The sequence below is a fragment of the Ambystoma mexicanum genome, chromosome 11, assembly GCF_040938575.1.
Source record: "Ambystoma mexicanum isolate Mex_15411 chromosome 11, UKY_AmexF1_1, whole genome shotgun sequence".
Lineage (NCBI taxonomy): Eukaryota > Metazoa > Chordata > Amphibia > Caudata > Ambystomatidae > Ambystoma > Ambystoma mexicanum.
In genome coordinates, this window is record NC_090934.1 from 1,196,253,529 (window position 1) to 1,196,272,175 (window position 18,647).

The following is an 18,647-nucleotide window of genomic DNA, read 5'->3' on the forward strand; positions in this document are numbered from 1 at the left end:
CCAGCAGCTCCAAAACTGATACCCAGCCAGCACAGAGTGTGCCCTGTTAGGTTCTAACAGCAAGCTTCCTAGGTGGGAAGCGCTGGAGAGTCTCTGGACAAAGGACAAGGCCATTGCCTGCAATCGCGCTCCTGAGCTTTGGGCCATCCGCCTTAAGAGGACACGAGCCCTGCAAAGAAGCTAGGAGGAGTGCCACGCAAGCATCATCCAGCGTCCATCTTTTAACAGACAACTAACTGTCTCACGGGCTGCAAAGCGCCCTTGAACCTCCTTGACACTGTCGAGCACCAAGACCTTCTTCAGCACCAGGTACATTGTGGTTCTGCCCCCCTGGTCCTTCTCTGAAGGCCCTTAGAGACAGTTACAACCCTTTGCCCCTTTGGTGTTGAAACCAATATCCTTGAACGAAGTGGCGATTGAGTGGCCGTCTCAGACAGTCACCCTTTCCCTTTCCAGTCTGTTTCCTGTTTCTACTGGAGGTGAACCATACTGCATATACCTCCTGACACCGGCCGCGGAGTGGCGATTGAGTGGCAGTCTCAGGGAGTCTATGGCTGCGAGGGCTGCAGGGGGTGCTAATCCCCCCCCCACTGCGGGAAATGCGGCTCGTACACCGCTGGGGGAGGAGTGCCGCTGCCTTCGCAAGATTGCGCTCGCGGACAGAAGTTACTATTGGAAATGAGATTGGAAATCAACCTCTCTAAACAAAGCACTCCTCACAATCTATACAACGTCCCTTGTCAGACTCTACAAATGTGGGAGTTAGAACTTGTTTTTCCTTCAGCCTTGTCAAAGTTGTTCAAGTTGATCAAGCAAATGAATACGAGCACGATGAAGACTTGCAAAACTCTCAGAATTCCTTGAATCAAGTTTTGCGCCCGATAGCAACCCAGCCCCGTACTAGCGAGCCGAGCGGGCCTCAGCCTCGTTTGAAAAAGATGTCTTTAACTGTTAAGACATCAACAAAGGAAACCCCTTCAAACATCCGGCAATTAACACTCTCGCTGGCAACTGCACCAACGAGCCTGGACTCTCAGCCCCCACGCCCTGCCCCCTCACGGACTGTGAGCTCCGGAGCCCTCCTAGCGAATCGCCTGAAGGCAGCGTGGTGGCTCCGCCTCTTGGAGGAGAGATGTATCCCCAGGCCGCGGGTGGATCGCTGGCTCTGTGCCCGGTTCGTGGGTGGGCAGTGATGAACAAGAAATCGCTGATGCTGACTTCGCGGCTCCAGGAGATAATGGGGCTGCGGCGGCTCGTCCTCCAGCGAAGACGGACTCACAGGATTTCAACCTAGCACCCAAGACGCTGGTGCAAACACGGGTGCAGATCCATGAGCCGCCGGCAGATGGCAGTCTCTTGCTTCTACCTGTGAGGTCTCCTATTGCAGAGGATCTGTATGTCCCGAAATCTCTGCAGCTTCCTTTACCATCACAGATTTCCTTAAATGAAATGCCAAAACGAACACCTAATACAAAAACAAAACTTTTAAAAAATTTGCCAAAACGACTTTGCAAAGAAAATCAAGTCCTACTGTACTAAAGGGACACAAAAAACAAAAATACCAACGCAAAAAAGGGCAAAAGGCGAATTTCCAAAGAAAAATCAAAAGCAGCTTTGTGAGAGCACATACAAACCAGTACTCAAGACCACTGCTCTATTGAAAACCGCTAGCGGACAGACTACACTTGCAAACACCCTGAAAGACTTCTTTAAAAAGCAAGGAAAGCGTAAGTTTGGCATCGTGGAAGAGCTCTCAGACGCTGAAACGCTTGAGGCAGTCCATGAAACACAATTGCCAATCAAAACACGAAAAATGGTCAGTGACACCGGCAAACCTGAAGAAAAGCTTACCCACACCACCACAATGGCACTTTGGAAAACCAACAGACTATACCCCTACTCCTGGCCAAAACTCAACAACTGAAGAGAACTCTTCATCGAACAATTCTATGCAAAATCTCGGCTTAAATCAGGCGGACTTCAGCAGTTTGCCTCCTTAACTGTGACGTCAGCAGTGGACAGCGCACATTCATTTGGGGATCCTTCTGCAAACCAACCTGTGCCTTTTTCAGGAAACCTTACGTCCAATACGAGACCCTTGGTTTGGACCAACTTAGACGCAGTAAGAGAGTCCAGCCATGAAAACGCCAGACCAAGGACCCCACCACCTAAAGATAAAGTTCAGAGAAACATAGATTAACTCTCCATTCTAAATGGACCTAAATCACCCCTCCTAGAACTCCCTGTCTCAACAAAATCTATAGATGGCACCATACCAAAAGGTTTACCATCCTGAAGGGCATCTCTTCCTCCATTCCTATCTCTGCCTCCTAGGTCTAGAAGACAGAATGACGTGACCTACACCGGTTCAAAAGAATCCTCTGCAACAAAAACAGACATTTTTTCTGTCATGTCATTGGTCACTATCGTGCTGGCTCCCTTCTGCAAACTTTGAGTCTATCAATGACACTCTTAAAGATCACACATCAATTATTTGCAATGATGCCTTCAAAACTCATATATCTGGAAGGATATATCGACGCCATAGAACGCAGCCAGAGGATCAACCATTTACCTGAGAGGGTCAGCACTGCAGAAAATGAAAACCATCTTAAGACTTTACCAACTCCTATCTTTAAAGTTGCTGAGAAAGAAATACAAAGGGCTGAAATAACAACCATCTTAATGACCACCTCCAACTCTGAATATCTAACACACAGCATGGAAGTCCCCACTCAAACATCTCATGGCCCAACTAAAGAAATACCAACTCTTAAACCATTAACAACAAAAGCCAATAATAATGACGGGCCCCCTAAAGCAGCAACCAAAAAAACAAGTACTGTAAATAACTGCACTACTTTGGATGACGAAATTATTCTAGTAGAAGACAGGGAAAACTCTAAACAACTGGAGACACAGAGCCAGGAGCCATCTAACAAAGAATTTCCCATCTTTGAGACAACAAAGCTGCCACCCAAAACAACCCCCCCCCAAAAAGCAGCTGGTCTTTCGATTAGACCAGAAGGTACCCTCTAAACCCACAGGGGTCAGTGCCCGGACAACTTCAAACCCCTTACCAAAAGAGGAAATCGAAAAGAGAACAACAAGGTAGCCTCTCCTTTGAAAGACCTTACAACGTCCCCTAGAACAGTTGAGGACTTTTTGACTACCAGCGACCTGATGGAGCTTGGCGAACACCACGAAGATCCGGATGAATATTCTCTCTTGGATCAAGTCCTTCCCATGAGCTCCACTCAAGGAAGAGACCCAGGGGCCCAAGGCGACTGCCCGAAGTTTACTTCACTTAACAAGCGTTTTAAAAGTCTAAATTATGACAAAACCAGGGCTCCTAGGGCCGCACCATCCTGCAATGAACCAAAGCATAACAAACCAAATTCAATCAGCTATCGATCAAGAGTAAGATCCTCACCCAGACCAACAATGACCACGAAAGAACCAAGCACAAGAAATCAGGCCAATACCAAATCTGCAACCAGTTTTCAAAGTAGTAGACAGCCTCTATACATAAATGGTGTGAGTGATCTATTACAGTCATCCGCTCGGGCCCAAGGCTCCAGACGTGCCAAAAACCATCACAGATCAGCGGATAGTGGAAAACGCAGTCCTAGTTTCAATTTGAGACAACACACGAACAACAGAGACAACATTGTCCTGAACAGACGCAGTGTTAAAGCTGCTACAAAGTATCTCTACGCTACATACACTAAAATTAGAAGACCTCAAAATCGTGGAGCCAAGCCATGATGGAAAAAAAGCAATTTCCCACCTCTACATATCCTCCCACTAGGTAGAAGCAATGTTAAAGGAAGCCTCAGAAAGACTATTCAGAAAAGGTTTGAGCTCACCACGATAAAGATCTGATGAGTCTACATCTCTCATGGAGTCGGCAAACCTGAAAAGGAAAGTGAATCATCCAACCAGGCAGACAGTAACTCTTCCCCCACTCTGACTCAGATCGACCTCTAGAGCAGAGTGATCCTACAAACAAGAAAGGGACTATATCTTTGGCGTGCTCTTCGAAAACAGTCTTACACACACGACCAGCACGATCTTCAAAGACACCCAACTCGAACACTAGACGAAACAGCCTATTGGACAGTGCCATTGAGAAGGACCCAGACAGATGCCGATCTGGCCCTTTTGTCATTAATTAAAAGGACAACCACGCAGGACTTGCCTCCTCGGAGCTCACGTGTGGCTGAACCAAATAAGCCAGCCTCAGATTTCCACCTATGGGCATGGATCCCTAAAGCATTGTCAGCCCATCTTTCAAAGTAGCAACCCGTCAACAACCAACACCAACCTTCGATCTCTGTTTCACTAACACTGGGATCCTGGAACACTAGGGGCTTCTCGCACTTCGCGGCTCCAGGTGAAATTGATTTGGGAATCTTCGATATACTTTGCCTCCAGCAAACCTGGCTGGTTGATAAGCCCAGCTTAGATCGATACGAGCTAGCAATCTCTGCCGCCTCTAAAGGAGAGAAAGGACGACCCTCTTCCGGCTTACTAACATCAGTATGTTTGGGCAGTGGTCTTCAGATCAAACACATACTGACTGCCAGTCCTACTGCAGTAGTCCCACCTTGAAAATCCTACAGACATTTCTCTCACAACTCCTCTCGTGATTATGAACATCTACTGGAACCCCTCAGTAACTACAACAGAAGTCTTCCTGGAGGAGATATCGAAGCAAATTGACAATATCTACCTAGACCATCACGACGCACACCTGCTTCTTTGTGGTGATTTAAACGCCACATGCAGGCATCTGGCGTAACAAAACAAATCTGGTCTTCATGTGCATCCTGCACACATACGAGGCAAAGCACTGCTCAAGCTAATGGACTCGGGGAAATCTCTTCGATACAGCAACCATCATACACGAGATGGACAATACTCCTACCTGGGAGAGAGGCTCTCAAACTGCAATCATTGACTATATCTTCATATCACAGTCGCTAATTCCTGTTTTGACAGACTTTAAAGTCATGAAATCTACAGCGAGCGACCACAACCTACTGACTATAAAATGGTCCTCAGCGCACCATAAAAAGCCCCACTTTCCAGCGGAATTAAAGCCGAACACCAAGGGCAATCGCTTCAGACTAACCGCAAAAAGCATTCAAGAGCTAACTATCGCCTATAAGAGATCCACACACAAGAGCAAGTCAAACCAGCATCGTCCACATGTTGACTATATCCTGCTTTTGGTACACTATAGAACGAAGCCATCAGCAAGCTGTAATAAGGGCCAACCGGGGAGACAACAAATCCACCAATTTGACCCCTTCCTGGCTGCCAAAAGGCGAGCAGTACGCAAAGCCAGAAGGCTAGCCATTCATAGAAACACCATGACCAACAGAGATGCAGCCTCGGTAACGCTAAAGACCTATAAATCCTGGCTAAAGAGCTATCGCCTGACTCTATCAAAGAGACTGAAGAAATGCTATCAACAATCGAAACTCTCGATTTCTGGTCCCTAATTGGAGCAACAGGAAGATCCACAGTGGTTGCATTGTCAAATGGTATTCCGGAACCGACCTGGGTAAGGTTTTACACTGACCTTTTTGCATCTCCTCCACAAAACACTCGGTTGACATCAAAAGATTGTGAGGGGCCCTGGATAAACCTTCATGACACAGAAACCATCGGGTCCACAATCTGTAAATTGAAAAACTCAAGAGCACCGGGCCCGGACGGAATCAGTAATGCTGATTTAGTCACTGCCTGATGATTGGTTACTCTTCATCGCCCTTGTTTTGAAAAGATGTACAGAACTAAAGGCCTTCCAAACATCTTGGACCTCTTCGATAATAGTTCCCAACTTTAAAAAGGGCTGCAAGGACGATCCCCAAAACTTCCGTCCAATTGCCCTATTGGACGTCATCTGCAAAGTTTACAGATCTTTACTTCTGAAAAAATGTCAATCTTGGTCAGCATCAGCACCTTGTGCCGACCCGTTTTAATCGGGCTTTAAAAAAAACATGGGAACAAGTGTCAACATCATGATCTTGAGTATCATAAAAGCTAAGACCATGGAAGGGGGACCACGGGTCGTTTTGTTTTTTATATATCTCTCACAAGCCTTTGACCTGGTCAATAGAGACAAACTGTGGCAGAATCTATCTTCATGGAAATGCTCAAACGAAATCTTGGGGCCTCTAAAAAAGAGTACAGGTCTGTCTAAACATCCAAGGCCTCCTTTTGGTGGAAATCCCCACCTTTAGGGGAGTAAAACAGGGATGCCTGCTTGCGCCAGCTCTTTTTCTGGCCTACCTAGGAGACTAAGGAAATGCGTCTGCACAGATGAGAGCTTTCCCCCCTCTATAGGTCAAGAGAAGGTGCCCAGACTCTTTTACACAGATTACCTGATCTTGTTTGACCAAACTTCCATCAGCTTACAAAGACAGCTGACCAACATGTCCAAGTATACATCTTCCAACAACTTTGAAATTAACAAATCCAAAACCAAGATCATGACCTTTTTGAAAAACGTCACAGAAAAAACAAAAGGCTCAGATGGCACCTGGAAGACTGTGTGATTGATAGGGTGTCTGAGTTTAAATATCTGGGAGTTATGTTAGACAGCTCTAAAATGGAAAAAGCTCTGCAGTCTGCGCTCCATACAAAAATAAGAAACGTGACTTCACAGGCGAAAACGGTGGACAAAAAATATATACGATTCTCACTTCAGCCCACTACCAACCTTTATAGAACAAAAATGATACCTGCCATAACCTATGTAGCAGAGGCAATGCCAACCTTACCGAAATCTATTTGGCCGACACTGGAAAGCTTCTTTTGGAGTCCAGTTCTAAACCTCCCAAAATCGACACTGATGACTCTAATCAGATGAGAATTGAACTTTACCTCTCGGCTATTGTGGCGTGTAATAGCATTATGCTCTACCGGAAGATCTTAGAACCGAATGGGCCACCAGTATTCACACTGATAAACACAGAGCTTAGAAATGGCCGCTGCAAAATGCTTAAATGGTGGGACCAAGAATGTAAAGAACAACTTCTAGTGATCCAAAGTTCTGTGGAAGAATTAATTCAAAACCCCACAAAAATAAAAAAGAAGTTGGAAGAAACAGACTGGATTCTCACCTTGGATTCAGCAGCGAAATATAAATTAACATTTCATCTTCCCACTCGGCCCAGAAAACTGAACGAAACCCAGCCGTTCCTGAAGAAATATCCAGATCGAAGGCTACGGAGTACTTTTTTGAGGGCCCGGCTCCATCTCCTGTCGACAAACGAAATCCTGATGGCCAGAGGACTCTCAAACTCAAACAAATACAGTTTTTGCAAAAATCTGGCTGAGATTGAATCATTACATCACTTACTACTGACATGGCCTGGCACGTCCTACTTAAGAACTCCCTACTTATTTCACCACCTAGCTTCAGCACAGATTCATGAAGAGGAGCTTTGGTGGACTTGCCCGCCTGATTGTCCGGTGAAAAAACCTCATGTGTGACAACCACAGCGAAAATTCTGCAATCGATCTTTTCCACAATCAACGATAAAGGCCAAATTCAATCCTTATCAGTAGCATCCACGATCGGGTTGGGCGACTCGATTCGGTTGAACTAGATAAGGACATCTGGCGAAGCTGCCTTTTTCAAACTCGTTGTTACATTGTTGTTCATCAAGAACTACTTGACTTTCGATTTTTTTTTTTTTTTTTTCTTCTTCACCTTATAAAAATTGCCATGGCGATTAAATTAAGGAAATAAAAAAAATAAAAATAACCTTGAACTGTAAGACTGATTACTTTACCAACTACCCTCCTGTCAGTATCCAGAGTGCATCCATTTCCTTTGTAAAACTGTCTGTCCTCTGTGTTCCTTTACAGGGTGGGTTGTATTGTGTAGTGTGCTAGAACTCTGGAATAGCCAAGAAATGCTCCCCACGAAAGTCACCTTGACACTAATACTATTCACGGCTATAGTTAGCACTATGGCCGTCACTCCCAAAACTAGCCCTACTAAGGACAGAAACCAGAGACTTGGGTCCAGACTACCTAGCATCTATGAACCGGTAGGAAACCACCAGAATAACGCCAACAGACGCACTACTACCCAACCTAAAAATCTGTACCACCCATCCAAACAATCCAACTACACCGATGATCAAACCCCCACCATAAATTGCGCAACTCTGGACACCCGATCACTCAAAATCTCTCAAACTAGCAAACCTAATAGTTCTATAACATTACTAGGATCCCTCATCAATGTGGCCCATGCCACAGAAATTGCGGACATCCTAAATAAGGACAACCTGGATCTATTAGCCATAACTGAGACATGGCTTCACGAGGCGGCAGGTCCAGCACTGATGCTAGCAGTGCCCGATAACTACCAAATTCTCAGAGCAGACAGGCCTAATGCCAGAGGCGGCAGACTAGCTATCATCTGCAAATCTACCCTTCCCATCAGACAGGCCACATCAGTCTCCTACACATCCTGTGAAGTACTTGCAGCCAAAATGCCCCTCTCTAACAATCGCACGCTCTCAATCCTTTTAATATACAGACCCCCAGGGCCCCTAGGCACCTTTTGAAGATGACTTAACTAGTCTTATAGCCATCAACACTAAAGACCATTCCCAAACCTTACTACTGGGAGACTTTAACATTGGCTTCAATGAAACTGACAACAAACATGCAGAGTGAGTTGGAGCCCTGCTCGAGGACCACAGCTTTGTCCAAAAAGTCCTCTTCCCCTACCCACATCAAAGGAAGGACCCTTGATGGGTATCGGAACTGAACTGCAACATCAATATCACCGATATTGCTCCACAAACATGGACGGACCACTACTTAATAACCTTCTCCGCCACTCTGGATCTCCTCAGCCCCAAAATAAACAACATGGTTCCCCCTCTCCTGACCAGAAGCAAGAAGGACAATGACTGTTGAAAACATTATCCCCCTCCTCCTTCCAGCCATATCTGGTTTGGAAAGTAACAACCCAGACACCTTGGTAAATACTTTCAATAATGCTATGACCAAAGCACTAGACGCAGTCGCTCCAGCCAAACTACGTAAAGCTAAACAGGAAGCCCATTTAAATGCTTGGTTCAAGCCCCATCTCAAATCCCTAAGACTACAAAAAAGAAAGCTCCAATCTATCTGGCGCCACTCTCCCACTGAATACAACAAAAATAGCCTAACCGAATTTGCCAAACTGTACAAAAAAGAAATTATCAAAACCAAGAAGAACACCTTTAATAACAGGATTGCAAAAGCTAATTCCAATACTAAAGAGCTCTTCACCATCCTCCGTGAGATGATATCCCCCATTCAACCTATAGGCAACGCCCCTAAAAGCAAAGCTTGGTGCACAAATCTACAAAACGCCCTTCGTAATAAAATTTCCTTGCTACAATGTAAAATTGCAAAAAAAAAAAAAGCCACTCTTCCACCCCTGCACCCTCAAATACCCCAATCCCAGGAGAATAAGAGTAATGCACCATCAAATCTATCTCCATAATTGACACAGAAAAAATAATACTCTCCCTCAAACTATAAGGGCGACCTCTGTCCTGCACAACTAATAAAGGGTGCAGCTAGGGATCTAGCTCCCTTCATTTCCAAGCTTATAAACTCTTCCTTTAAATCCAACACGTACCCATCAACCTTAAAGAATCATGGGTCCTGCCACTATTGAAAAAACAAACTCTTGATCCCACCATCACCACCAACTACAGACCTATCACCACATTGCCTTTCCTATTAAAAATCCTAGACCGAGCTGCCTACATACAAATCCAGGATTACCTGGAGGCCAAACACCTGCTTGGCTCACGGCAATCTGGTTTCCGCCCACTCCACGGCACGGAAACAGCTCTGTTAGACCTCAAGACTCAAATTGAGGAACTTAAGGACAACGGGAAAACAGCCTTGCTCCTCCTACTGGACTTGTCGGCTGCATTTGACCTGGTGGACCATGCAGTCTTATGTTTGTACGTATGTACTAAACTATATCACATTAATAAAATAATAGTAACCACCTTGAATCTGCCGCCAACTTCACCGGAGATGCTAGCATGGGTCCAATCCTTCTTAGCAAATCGCACCATGCGAGTCTTCTCCACTACCAACTCAGCTGACCCCATCAAAATAACCTGCGCTGTCCCACAAGGATCCTGTGTCTCCCCCACCATGTATAATATCTTCACCAAGCCTTTGTTTGACAAGTTGGACAGTTTGGGTGTCATCTACATGAACTACGCAGATGACACCCAGATCCTTATACCCCTTTCGGGCGACTACGAAACAGACTTAGCCTTGGTGAACAAGATATACACCATCATTCAGGCATGGATGGCCGTACACGGCGTCTGCCTGAATGACGATAAAACAGAACTGCTAATCTTAGGCTCTGAAGTAAACCTTCAAAAACTATGCCCAAACTACACATCCTTCAGCATTGATAACAACCCTATCAAGGTGATGTCTGTGGTAAAAACCCTTGGATTCTATCTAGACTCCTCCCTTACCCGCAAGAAACAGGTCAACTCCCTCGCCTCCTCCACCACCTACACCTGCAAACTTACCCGTGCAGCTTGACCATATCTCTCTAGTACTAGCTCCATCACTCTAGCCAATGCCCTTATCCTGTCTAGGTTAGATTACTGTAATGCCCTGTACTCTGGAACCAACAAATATATCACCGATAAACTTCAAAGACTACAGAACAACGCCTTAAGAGCAGCACTAAATATCCCGTACAGAGAGCACATCACTAATTTCAGGAAAGAGGTCAACTGGTTAAAAATAACGGATAGAATCCTACTTAAAATAGTATCCCACACATCTAAATGTCTAAATAACCTAGCCCCTCTGTATCTCATGGAAAAAATCAACAGGAAAATGTCCTTGCGACCCACAAGATCGGCTAACACCTCTAAACTAGAGACTCCAAGGTTTAAACGCTCCACCGCGGGAGGTTCCAGCTTTCCTGTCAAAGCTGCTCACTGCTGGAACAAACTACCACTTGAACTCAGAACGGAACAACCATACCCAAAGTTCAGGCACAAGATAATCAATTGGTTGCGTGCCAATGACATATAACTCTTACCCTACCTCCTACCTAGCCACGACCTACCTTTGCCTGGACACCCCAAGATATGCCCTCTGGGTACTTGCTTGTATATTTTCCTGTATATATCTGCTTTTTGCCCTTGTTTTATATATATTTGATTGTACATAGTCTCACTCATATTTGCTCTCTTTCCACTGTGTTGTACATACTCATGCCAAACATTGTAACAAGCTTAAGTCTTCATGTAAACTGTTGCGCCCGGCTACCCACGGGTTTGGCGCACATTAACAAATAAACAAACAAACTGTCTGTTGTAGTAATAATAAAGTAGATATTTGTATACAACCTTGACTGGACAGTCCCTTTTCTCATTGGGTAATAATTGTATTTTCGCTGGGTTGCAACTAACCAACGATCCACAACCTTGCGGAGATGAGCCTGCTGTTCCGTCCACACAACCAAAATTGGACTAGGAGGACTTATAATTCACTCGTATTCCAATCTGTTTGGATCCCTTCTAGTGTACTAGAGGTGTGGGGTTGATTGATTGTTTAGAAACCGATATCACCACTGGTAAATTGATTCGTCACACACACTGCACTTTCAAGTTTGTATCTCTAGCATGTTCCTCTGGAGCTCCCGGAGCGTCTTGGCAGGGCTCTGAAATAGGTTTTCTGTTACTGTTGGTTTAAGTGAAACAGTTTCAGGGCAAATGTTATAACCAGCAAATACGTAAAACTGGCTCGGAGTACAGTGACGTTTTTTGTTCATCTCTCACAGGGCTTTGTCCGCCTAGAGAGCTAGTTTGATGCTCCTTTAGGCGTGGGAGGGGGTAGATTTCAAGGTGGTTCTATGACTGCCCCCTGCCATGCACTGGTGACCAAGGGAGGGTGACCGAAGACCTACCCACACCTCCCCCAGGCCCATCATCCATCATGTATGGGGCCTCCCTAAGCCCATCATGACTCAAGGGGCCCAGGGAGGCGCTGGTTCTTGAGTCACCCTCTTGGTGGTCTGCCGAGCCTGAAAGGGTACCTCGTCACACATTTAATACACATCAGCAAAGATCTGAAGGAGATCTTCGCATTAGTCCAGTAGAGAGCCCTGTAAGGTGATGCTCGAGGCATAATCAGTAGCTATAGTCCAGTAGAGAGGCCTGTAAGGTAATGCTTGAGGCATAATCAGTAGCTATAGTCCAGTACAGAGCCCTGTAAGGTGATGCTCGAGGCATAATCGGTAGCTACAGTCCAGTAGAGAGCCCTGTAGGGTGATGCTCGAGGCATAATCGGTAGCTATAGTCCAGTAGAGAGCCCTGTAAGGTGATGCTCGAGGCATAATCGGTAGCTATAGTCCAGTAGAGAGCCCTGTAAGGTGATGCTTGAGGCATAATCAGTAGCTGTTTGTGTGGATATTCTGCTGGAATGGGTATGTGGCAGGTGAGAAAGTAAATGCATTTATTGCCTTGTATTATCGGTGTCGTATCAAAATACCGAACGGGAAAATACAGACGACGAAAATGCAGATTTAAAAAGCCGCATTTTGCTGCATGTTATGTGAGGGGTTAGTGTGGGTAAGGGCAAGGGTAATAATAAAGGTGGGGGTGTATGGGGGCTGCGGGTGTCTCCACCGCACATATATGCAGCGAAATGCGATAAAAAAAATCGGCATTTTCGTTCTCGACTTCTTTTCTCGAGGTGATCACATGTATTATCCCACAGAAAGGGAATACAGCAACTAAAGGTGTGGGCAAGTTCTGCGCGGCCTCTTTGCTGGCCTAGCAGCACTTTCTTCAAGTAAGTCTGGGACGCACTTTGTGGGTCCTTCTACCATGGAAAAGTACTGCAGAGCATTCTGTAGGTCTGTATTGTGAATCATTGCCACATCTTTTTGTGAGAGCCCCAATTCTAGGGTACAGAAAGTGCTGAAGTTTGCGATCTAGTGGCATTGATGTTAGGTCCTAGATCCTACGTTGCAGATGAGTGGGAGTGCTGTAACCATGTTTGGTATCGATGCCACAGTAACGGGGGATGCTGCAGTCTTACAAATGGCCCCATGTCTCACACCAATGTGTATCATGAAAAGGTTAAACAATTGAAAAAGAAAGCATAAATGTCCATTTATAACAGCAGTGTTCTCAGCCAGGCTAGCCTGCATCCCATTTACGGCACCTCAATCAAAGCCATACAGAGAAAAACTTGAGCAGCCCACGCAGAGATATGCAGACCTATGCTTGTTGAAATAAGTGTAAGCAAGGTGCTATGCTGTTTTAATCCTTCCATTTCCACTGTTTCTCACATTCCCCTGGAATGCTTCGCTGCCACTTGACTCGTCTTTAGAGTCTGGAGATGTGAAGGCCACGATTGCAGTCCTGAGTTTCATCTTGTCCAGCGCAGCCAAGCACAATGTGGACAGCGAATCTCTCTCCAGTGAGCTGCAGCAGCTGGGCCTGCCAAAAGGTACCTGGGGCAGAGTGGGTGAAGAAAACGTTTTGGTTACTTGTAACAGGCTGAATTGGTTCTGCTGCTGGTTGGCCTGTACATGGCAAAGGAGGAGACAAACTTAGTGCACCATCTCCTTTGTAGTGCAGGGGCATTCAATGGAGAATTGGAACATCTGATGCCCACATTTGCTTTGTTTTGCAGAACACGCCACCGGGCTGTGCAGGTGCTACGAAGATAAACAGAGCGTACTTCAGGAGAGACTGCGGGATTGTAGTTTACGGTGTAAGTCCATACTCTGCTTGAGAGATGTGCGGTGTCGTACCATGGGGGGAAATGACAGTCCAATGTCTACATTCTGTCGCCTGTCCCAACCTAGCAGTCTTTATATCCGTTTCTGTTTCTCTTTCCTCGCCTCCATTTCTGTGTCATGCAGTCTACCACTGTTAAACATCTCTCTGATATGTTTTAGATCCATTCATTTCTTGCCTTTACTCTGCTGTCCTTTGCTTCATCTCGCTACCTTAATCATTTGCTCTTAGAAGCACGTTATACACTCTCTTCCTGTGGTCTTGCCTGCTCTTTTAGCAACCCTCTATTCTGCATCATTCTTTCGGTAACAGCGGCCAGCAGGCCTCAATTAGATGTCACTCACAGTTTAGTATAAATTGAGCCCTTGGTTGGCATAGGCAATATACAGCAATTAATTCCCCGTGTTCTCTGATAGTGGTCACTAATAGTTCCTTGATTTTCGAAAACGGGAAGAAAGTGACTGTCAAGTCCACAGACTCAAAAGAATATCCCTGGAAGGGACATCTATTTTAAATGTGTGTACGTAGGTTTGGGCAGCGATAAGTAAAGTAACACACGCAATAACATGTCTTGTTTGACGTTTTTACCGACCTATTGTGCTAGGTAAAATATTGCAGGCTATCTATACTGCGACTGTTAATGTCTAATTTTGGGTTCAGCTCATTTGCAGTACTCCTAGAGAGGCAAAGCCATTACTATGGAGCAGCAATGCCTGTGGCTTGTAGTGCACTATGCACACATTATTTTGCGTGAAACCATATCTCGCAGCAGCACACACACTGGACTGTTAATCATTCTTAGTGTTGTATTGCCGTGAGTTTGGGTATTTGCCAGATTTCCTTGAATGCAGAGATAACCGCAAGCCTCTCAAATGACAATGCTGTGCTATCTGCAGTGTGTTTTTCTCCCACTCTCCATGCCCTAACAGAATGTGCGCAGTGGGGAAAAAAAGAGCACGGCCCCCTACCAAAGGGGTCGTTTTCACCATTTTGACCCATTTCGACTACCTAAGTACAGTTCTATTGATGCATTGGAGCAGGACAACTCGTCTACACACTACTCATCTTCCAAGCCTGTGTGCGGGAGAAGGCCACCATTGAATAGGGTTTAGCAACACTCAGCTCTTCACCTGTGCACCAGTTTTAAAGAAGAAATGGATGCTGGCGAAAAAAGGCACAGTAGGACTTTAGCACGGCAGTCCTAGACAATAGGTCCTGCTTCTAGCCGTTTGCGGCAGTCCATGGATATGGTCCAACCTTTTGTGAATTTCATAGCATTTCTTTAGTGGGAAAAATATCTGGCAGTTGTTGGCAATCTTTGGCAATAGAGCAAGTATGTGGGCAGTGGGTCAGTCCGTAGCAATGGTGCATGCTTTGGGGCGTTTAATGGCAGTCCTTAGCAGTGGTACATATACTTGTGCAGAGATTAACAATTTATTGCAGTTCGGCATGTGTCTGGGCCTTTTTTGGCTATTCTTGTAATGGGGGGAAAGTACTTGTGAATTTGATGGCAATTCCAGTGGTGGCACAAATACTATGCCAGTTGATGATGATCCTTGGTCATGTGGCAACTCCGCCGGTATTTGATTCTCATCATTGGCATTGGGACATATTCCTTGGCAGTTGGTTGTTATCCTTGGTAACAGGAAACGTTCCCAGGCATTTGCTGTCAATACTTTGCACATTGGTTATTCTACGTTGAGCCCATATTGGCGCATATTTGTACTACAAAAGAAATAGTGAAATTTGGACCAGCACTTGCCCAGCTACTTGCTTTCTTCTGTGCTGCAGAGAGGCAGTGGGGAGAATTGCTTGCAGTTGGGAGGCAGCTCTAGTACTGTCTGATTAAAAGTTATGTTGCGATATGGAGATCAACAGTGTATCCGAACAGCAGAGTGGCTTCAGGCTGCCACTGTGTTAATACTAGGCTTTTATCAAAGGCAGGGAATTTTGGGGTGAGCATTTTGTTTCTTTTGGAGGGGATTCTCACAGGTGACCACCAATGCTGGCCTTTTGAAGGAATGGGACAACAAATTGAATAGGGGAGTGTGTTTATCTGTGGAATAATTTTGAAGAGGGAAGTGTGGGGCCAAGGCTGTGGTAGGCCCAGTGACTCCCAAGTACACAGTAATATACATCATTTCTATTTATTTTGCAGAAAATATTCTGATTAGCAGCTTCACTAAGAGCTTGCTCCAAGACCTCAATGAATCTGGGAAGGGGAGCTGACCTAGCATTACCCATAGAGTTAAGACCGAAAGGGTCTCTCCGTCAATGCTCCCTTGGGTTGTCACTAATTAAGGACCCTTATCTTGACTGAGGTTGTTTGAAGTCACTGAAAATGTTGTTGGGGTTTACATTTGTGTAACGCCCAGACCCGGAGGTGTCGCATCGTTTGCAGGGTGGCAGGTGTCTGTGCTCCTGAATTCTGTTTTTTCAGTCAGATAATATTCTGACTTCCAAACATTAGTGTCTGGTTTGACAGCCAACCTCCACCCCGGGCCTCATCTTTCCTTTCTCTTCCATTGTTTTGCAGTTTCTCTGGCTTTCCCCTTGCTTTTCTTTTGTTCTCGCTCCACCCTTTTCACAGAGCCTCCATCCCTCAAATTCCTTTAATCACTCAACTCTCCCTTTGTGTCTCTTCTGATACCTCAGAATGTATTTACCTTCTTTATCACAGTCTCTCACCTCTCACTTCTGGTCTGCCCAGCCCTCTGTTCTTGACTGCCTGCTTTTCTCTTTTGTTCGAATTCTACTTCACTTTTGTCTGATCTCCAACTCTTCTTCTCATCACTAAGTATCTTTATCTTACAATATTTCTATCTCGTTGTCTCTTGTGTGCTGTTTCTCTCTTTTTTGTCTCATACTCTTTTTGGGAACCCTGTTTGGATCATGTGAGCTTAAGCCCACCTTCTGTCTCAGTCACAATTATTTTTTTCTGGTTGTCTTGCTGTGTACCGCCACATTCGTCAGTGACTCGTCTGGATTCTGTTTCCTGGAGGGTGGATTATACACTCGGCTCCAGTGTGTTGGCACAAGTAAATGAGCCGTTGATCCACCTAAAACTGAACCTGCGAGATGGCGGTGAAGGTAGCCCAAAGCCAGTGTCCATGACCGTTTCTGCCGAGAAGTTCCGAGTCCTCTTAGCAGGTTGGTGAATGTGATTGGAGGTGTTCATCAAACTGCCACATAAATGTAATCGACTGAGACAAGAGCTGAAATGTAATTTATGACTCCTAGCTTTAATATTGGCTTTCATAACTCTGTTGGGATCATGTGTCCTTCGGGTGAGTTTAAAGAGAATGCCCTGTACCACTCCTCACCACCATATCATCTGTGTTCGTTTTCTCAGGATCATACCTCTGCGGCCTGGGTCAGCATATCCACTAATTCTCAAGGCTCAAATATCATCTGGCATACCACTATTTGAATACAAACTCTTGCAGGCTAGGTCGGAGAGAATGCCTACTACCAGCCCTGGCCTGAATGTCTTTGGTTTGCTCTCAATAAACACCCCAATCAGAATAAAAACAAACCTTTAGGAAGCAACAACGAGCTGTACATTGCCTATTCATTCCCTGTAATAAATGTATCTGGATCAAATCTTTGGCGGGATAGATCAGAGTGAATGCTCACTATAATTCCTGGATATAATTGCTCTGTCTTAACTGTTGGGATCATGCCCCCTTTGGTCTAGGTCAAAGTGAATGGCAACTTCTACTCCTGGCCATAGTATCCTCTGTTACAACCCTCTTGGAATTGTGCCACCTGGGGGCTAGGCCAAAGAGAATGGTCAGTAGCAATTCCGGGTAACTTGTTCAAGGGTGGCAGAGGAGCCTCGGGTATAGTTAGGATGATGTTTTCATCTTCTCAGGTTATGGGTCAGATTAGGTTACATGGCAGAGAGCAGCACAGCAAATACCCGCCAGACAAGCCATCACATTCAGCTCCAGGCTGCCAACTGACTTTCTCAGAACATTCACCCAGGCAGCACTCTCAACATAGTTCAATAACAGGTCTATCCCTTTATTTTTTTCTTCACTGGGGGTGTGTGCTAAAACGGGGACCATAATACATAACAAATAACAGATGGCACACCCTACCCTCTCCTCCTATTTTGATTACAAAAAAAGTGACCTTGTAACACTTACAGCGTATCATAATTTCATGGCTGCATATTGAAAGCGCCAAACTTTTTTTTAGAAACAAATGCAATGATTTTTAATATTCTTATTCTAACACATTTCCAATGTCTTTCAATTACATTTTCTTTTTTTTTTAAATACCAGAATACATTCCTGGGGCCACAATACCTTCAACTCTCTCTTCCTAAATATCTTCCTTCTCGAACTCTTCGCTCATCTGCCTCCTACTCCCTCAGGGTCAGTCGCTTCTCCAAGCAACAAATTGGTGGGAGATCTCTTTCTTTGGCTGGGGCATCCCTCTGGAACAGCCTCCCTGCCTCCCTGAAACTTGATGAGAATCATCTCTGGTTCCGGAAGCACCTCAAAACCTTTCTCTTTGCTTCTGCTTTTTCTCCCCCTCTCCACTGCTGAATTCCTGGCGGAAACTGAAACTGCACTGGTTACCTGGCCACCCTCTGATCTCGGGCCCAGGTCCACACCCCTGCCAGCTGCACTGCCTTTCGGGCAACCCCCGCACGTGGGGACTGTTCTTCTGTATCCCTTCAGTTCCACTTCCAGCACTTGACACCTGATGTTCGCACTTTTTACCTACTGTTATTTATTCTTATCCCATGAGCTGCACTATCCCCTCCCCCGCACTTCTCCCTTCCCATGCATTTGCACGATCTGA

The 18,647-nt window shown here is 45.4% G+C and overlaps 1 protein-coding gene across 1 annotated transcript in view; it reads left to right on the forward strand.

Annotated features, from left to right (window-relative positions):
• COMMD4 (COMM domain containing 4) overlaps window positions 1–18,647 on the forward strand; it is a 63,641-nt gene that overhangs the window by 34,216 nt on the left and 10,778 nt on the right. The window contains exons 5-7 of the mRNA XM_069624547.1: window positions 13,420–13,539; window positions 13,726–13,806; window positions 16,806–16,982. Coding sequence (XP_069480648.1) covers window positions 13,420–13,539; window positions 13,726–13,806; window positions 16,806–16,982 — 378 coding nt within the window. The remainder of the gene's footprint in view (window positions 1–13,419; window positions 13,540–13,725; window positions 13,807–16,805; window positions 16,983–18,647) is intronic.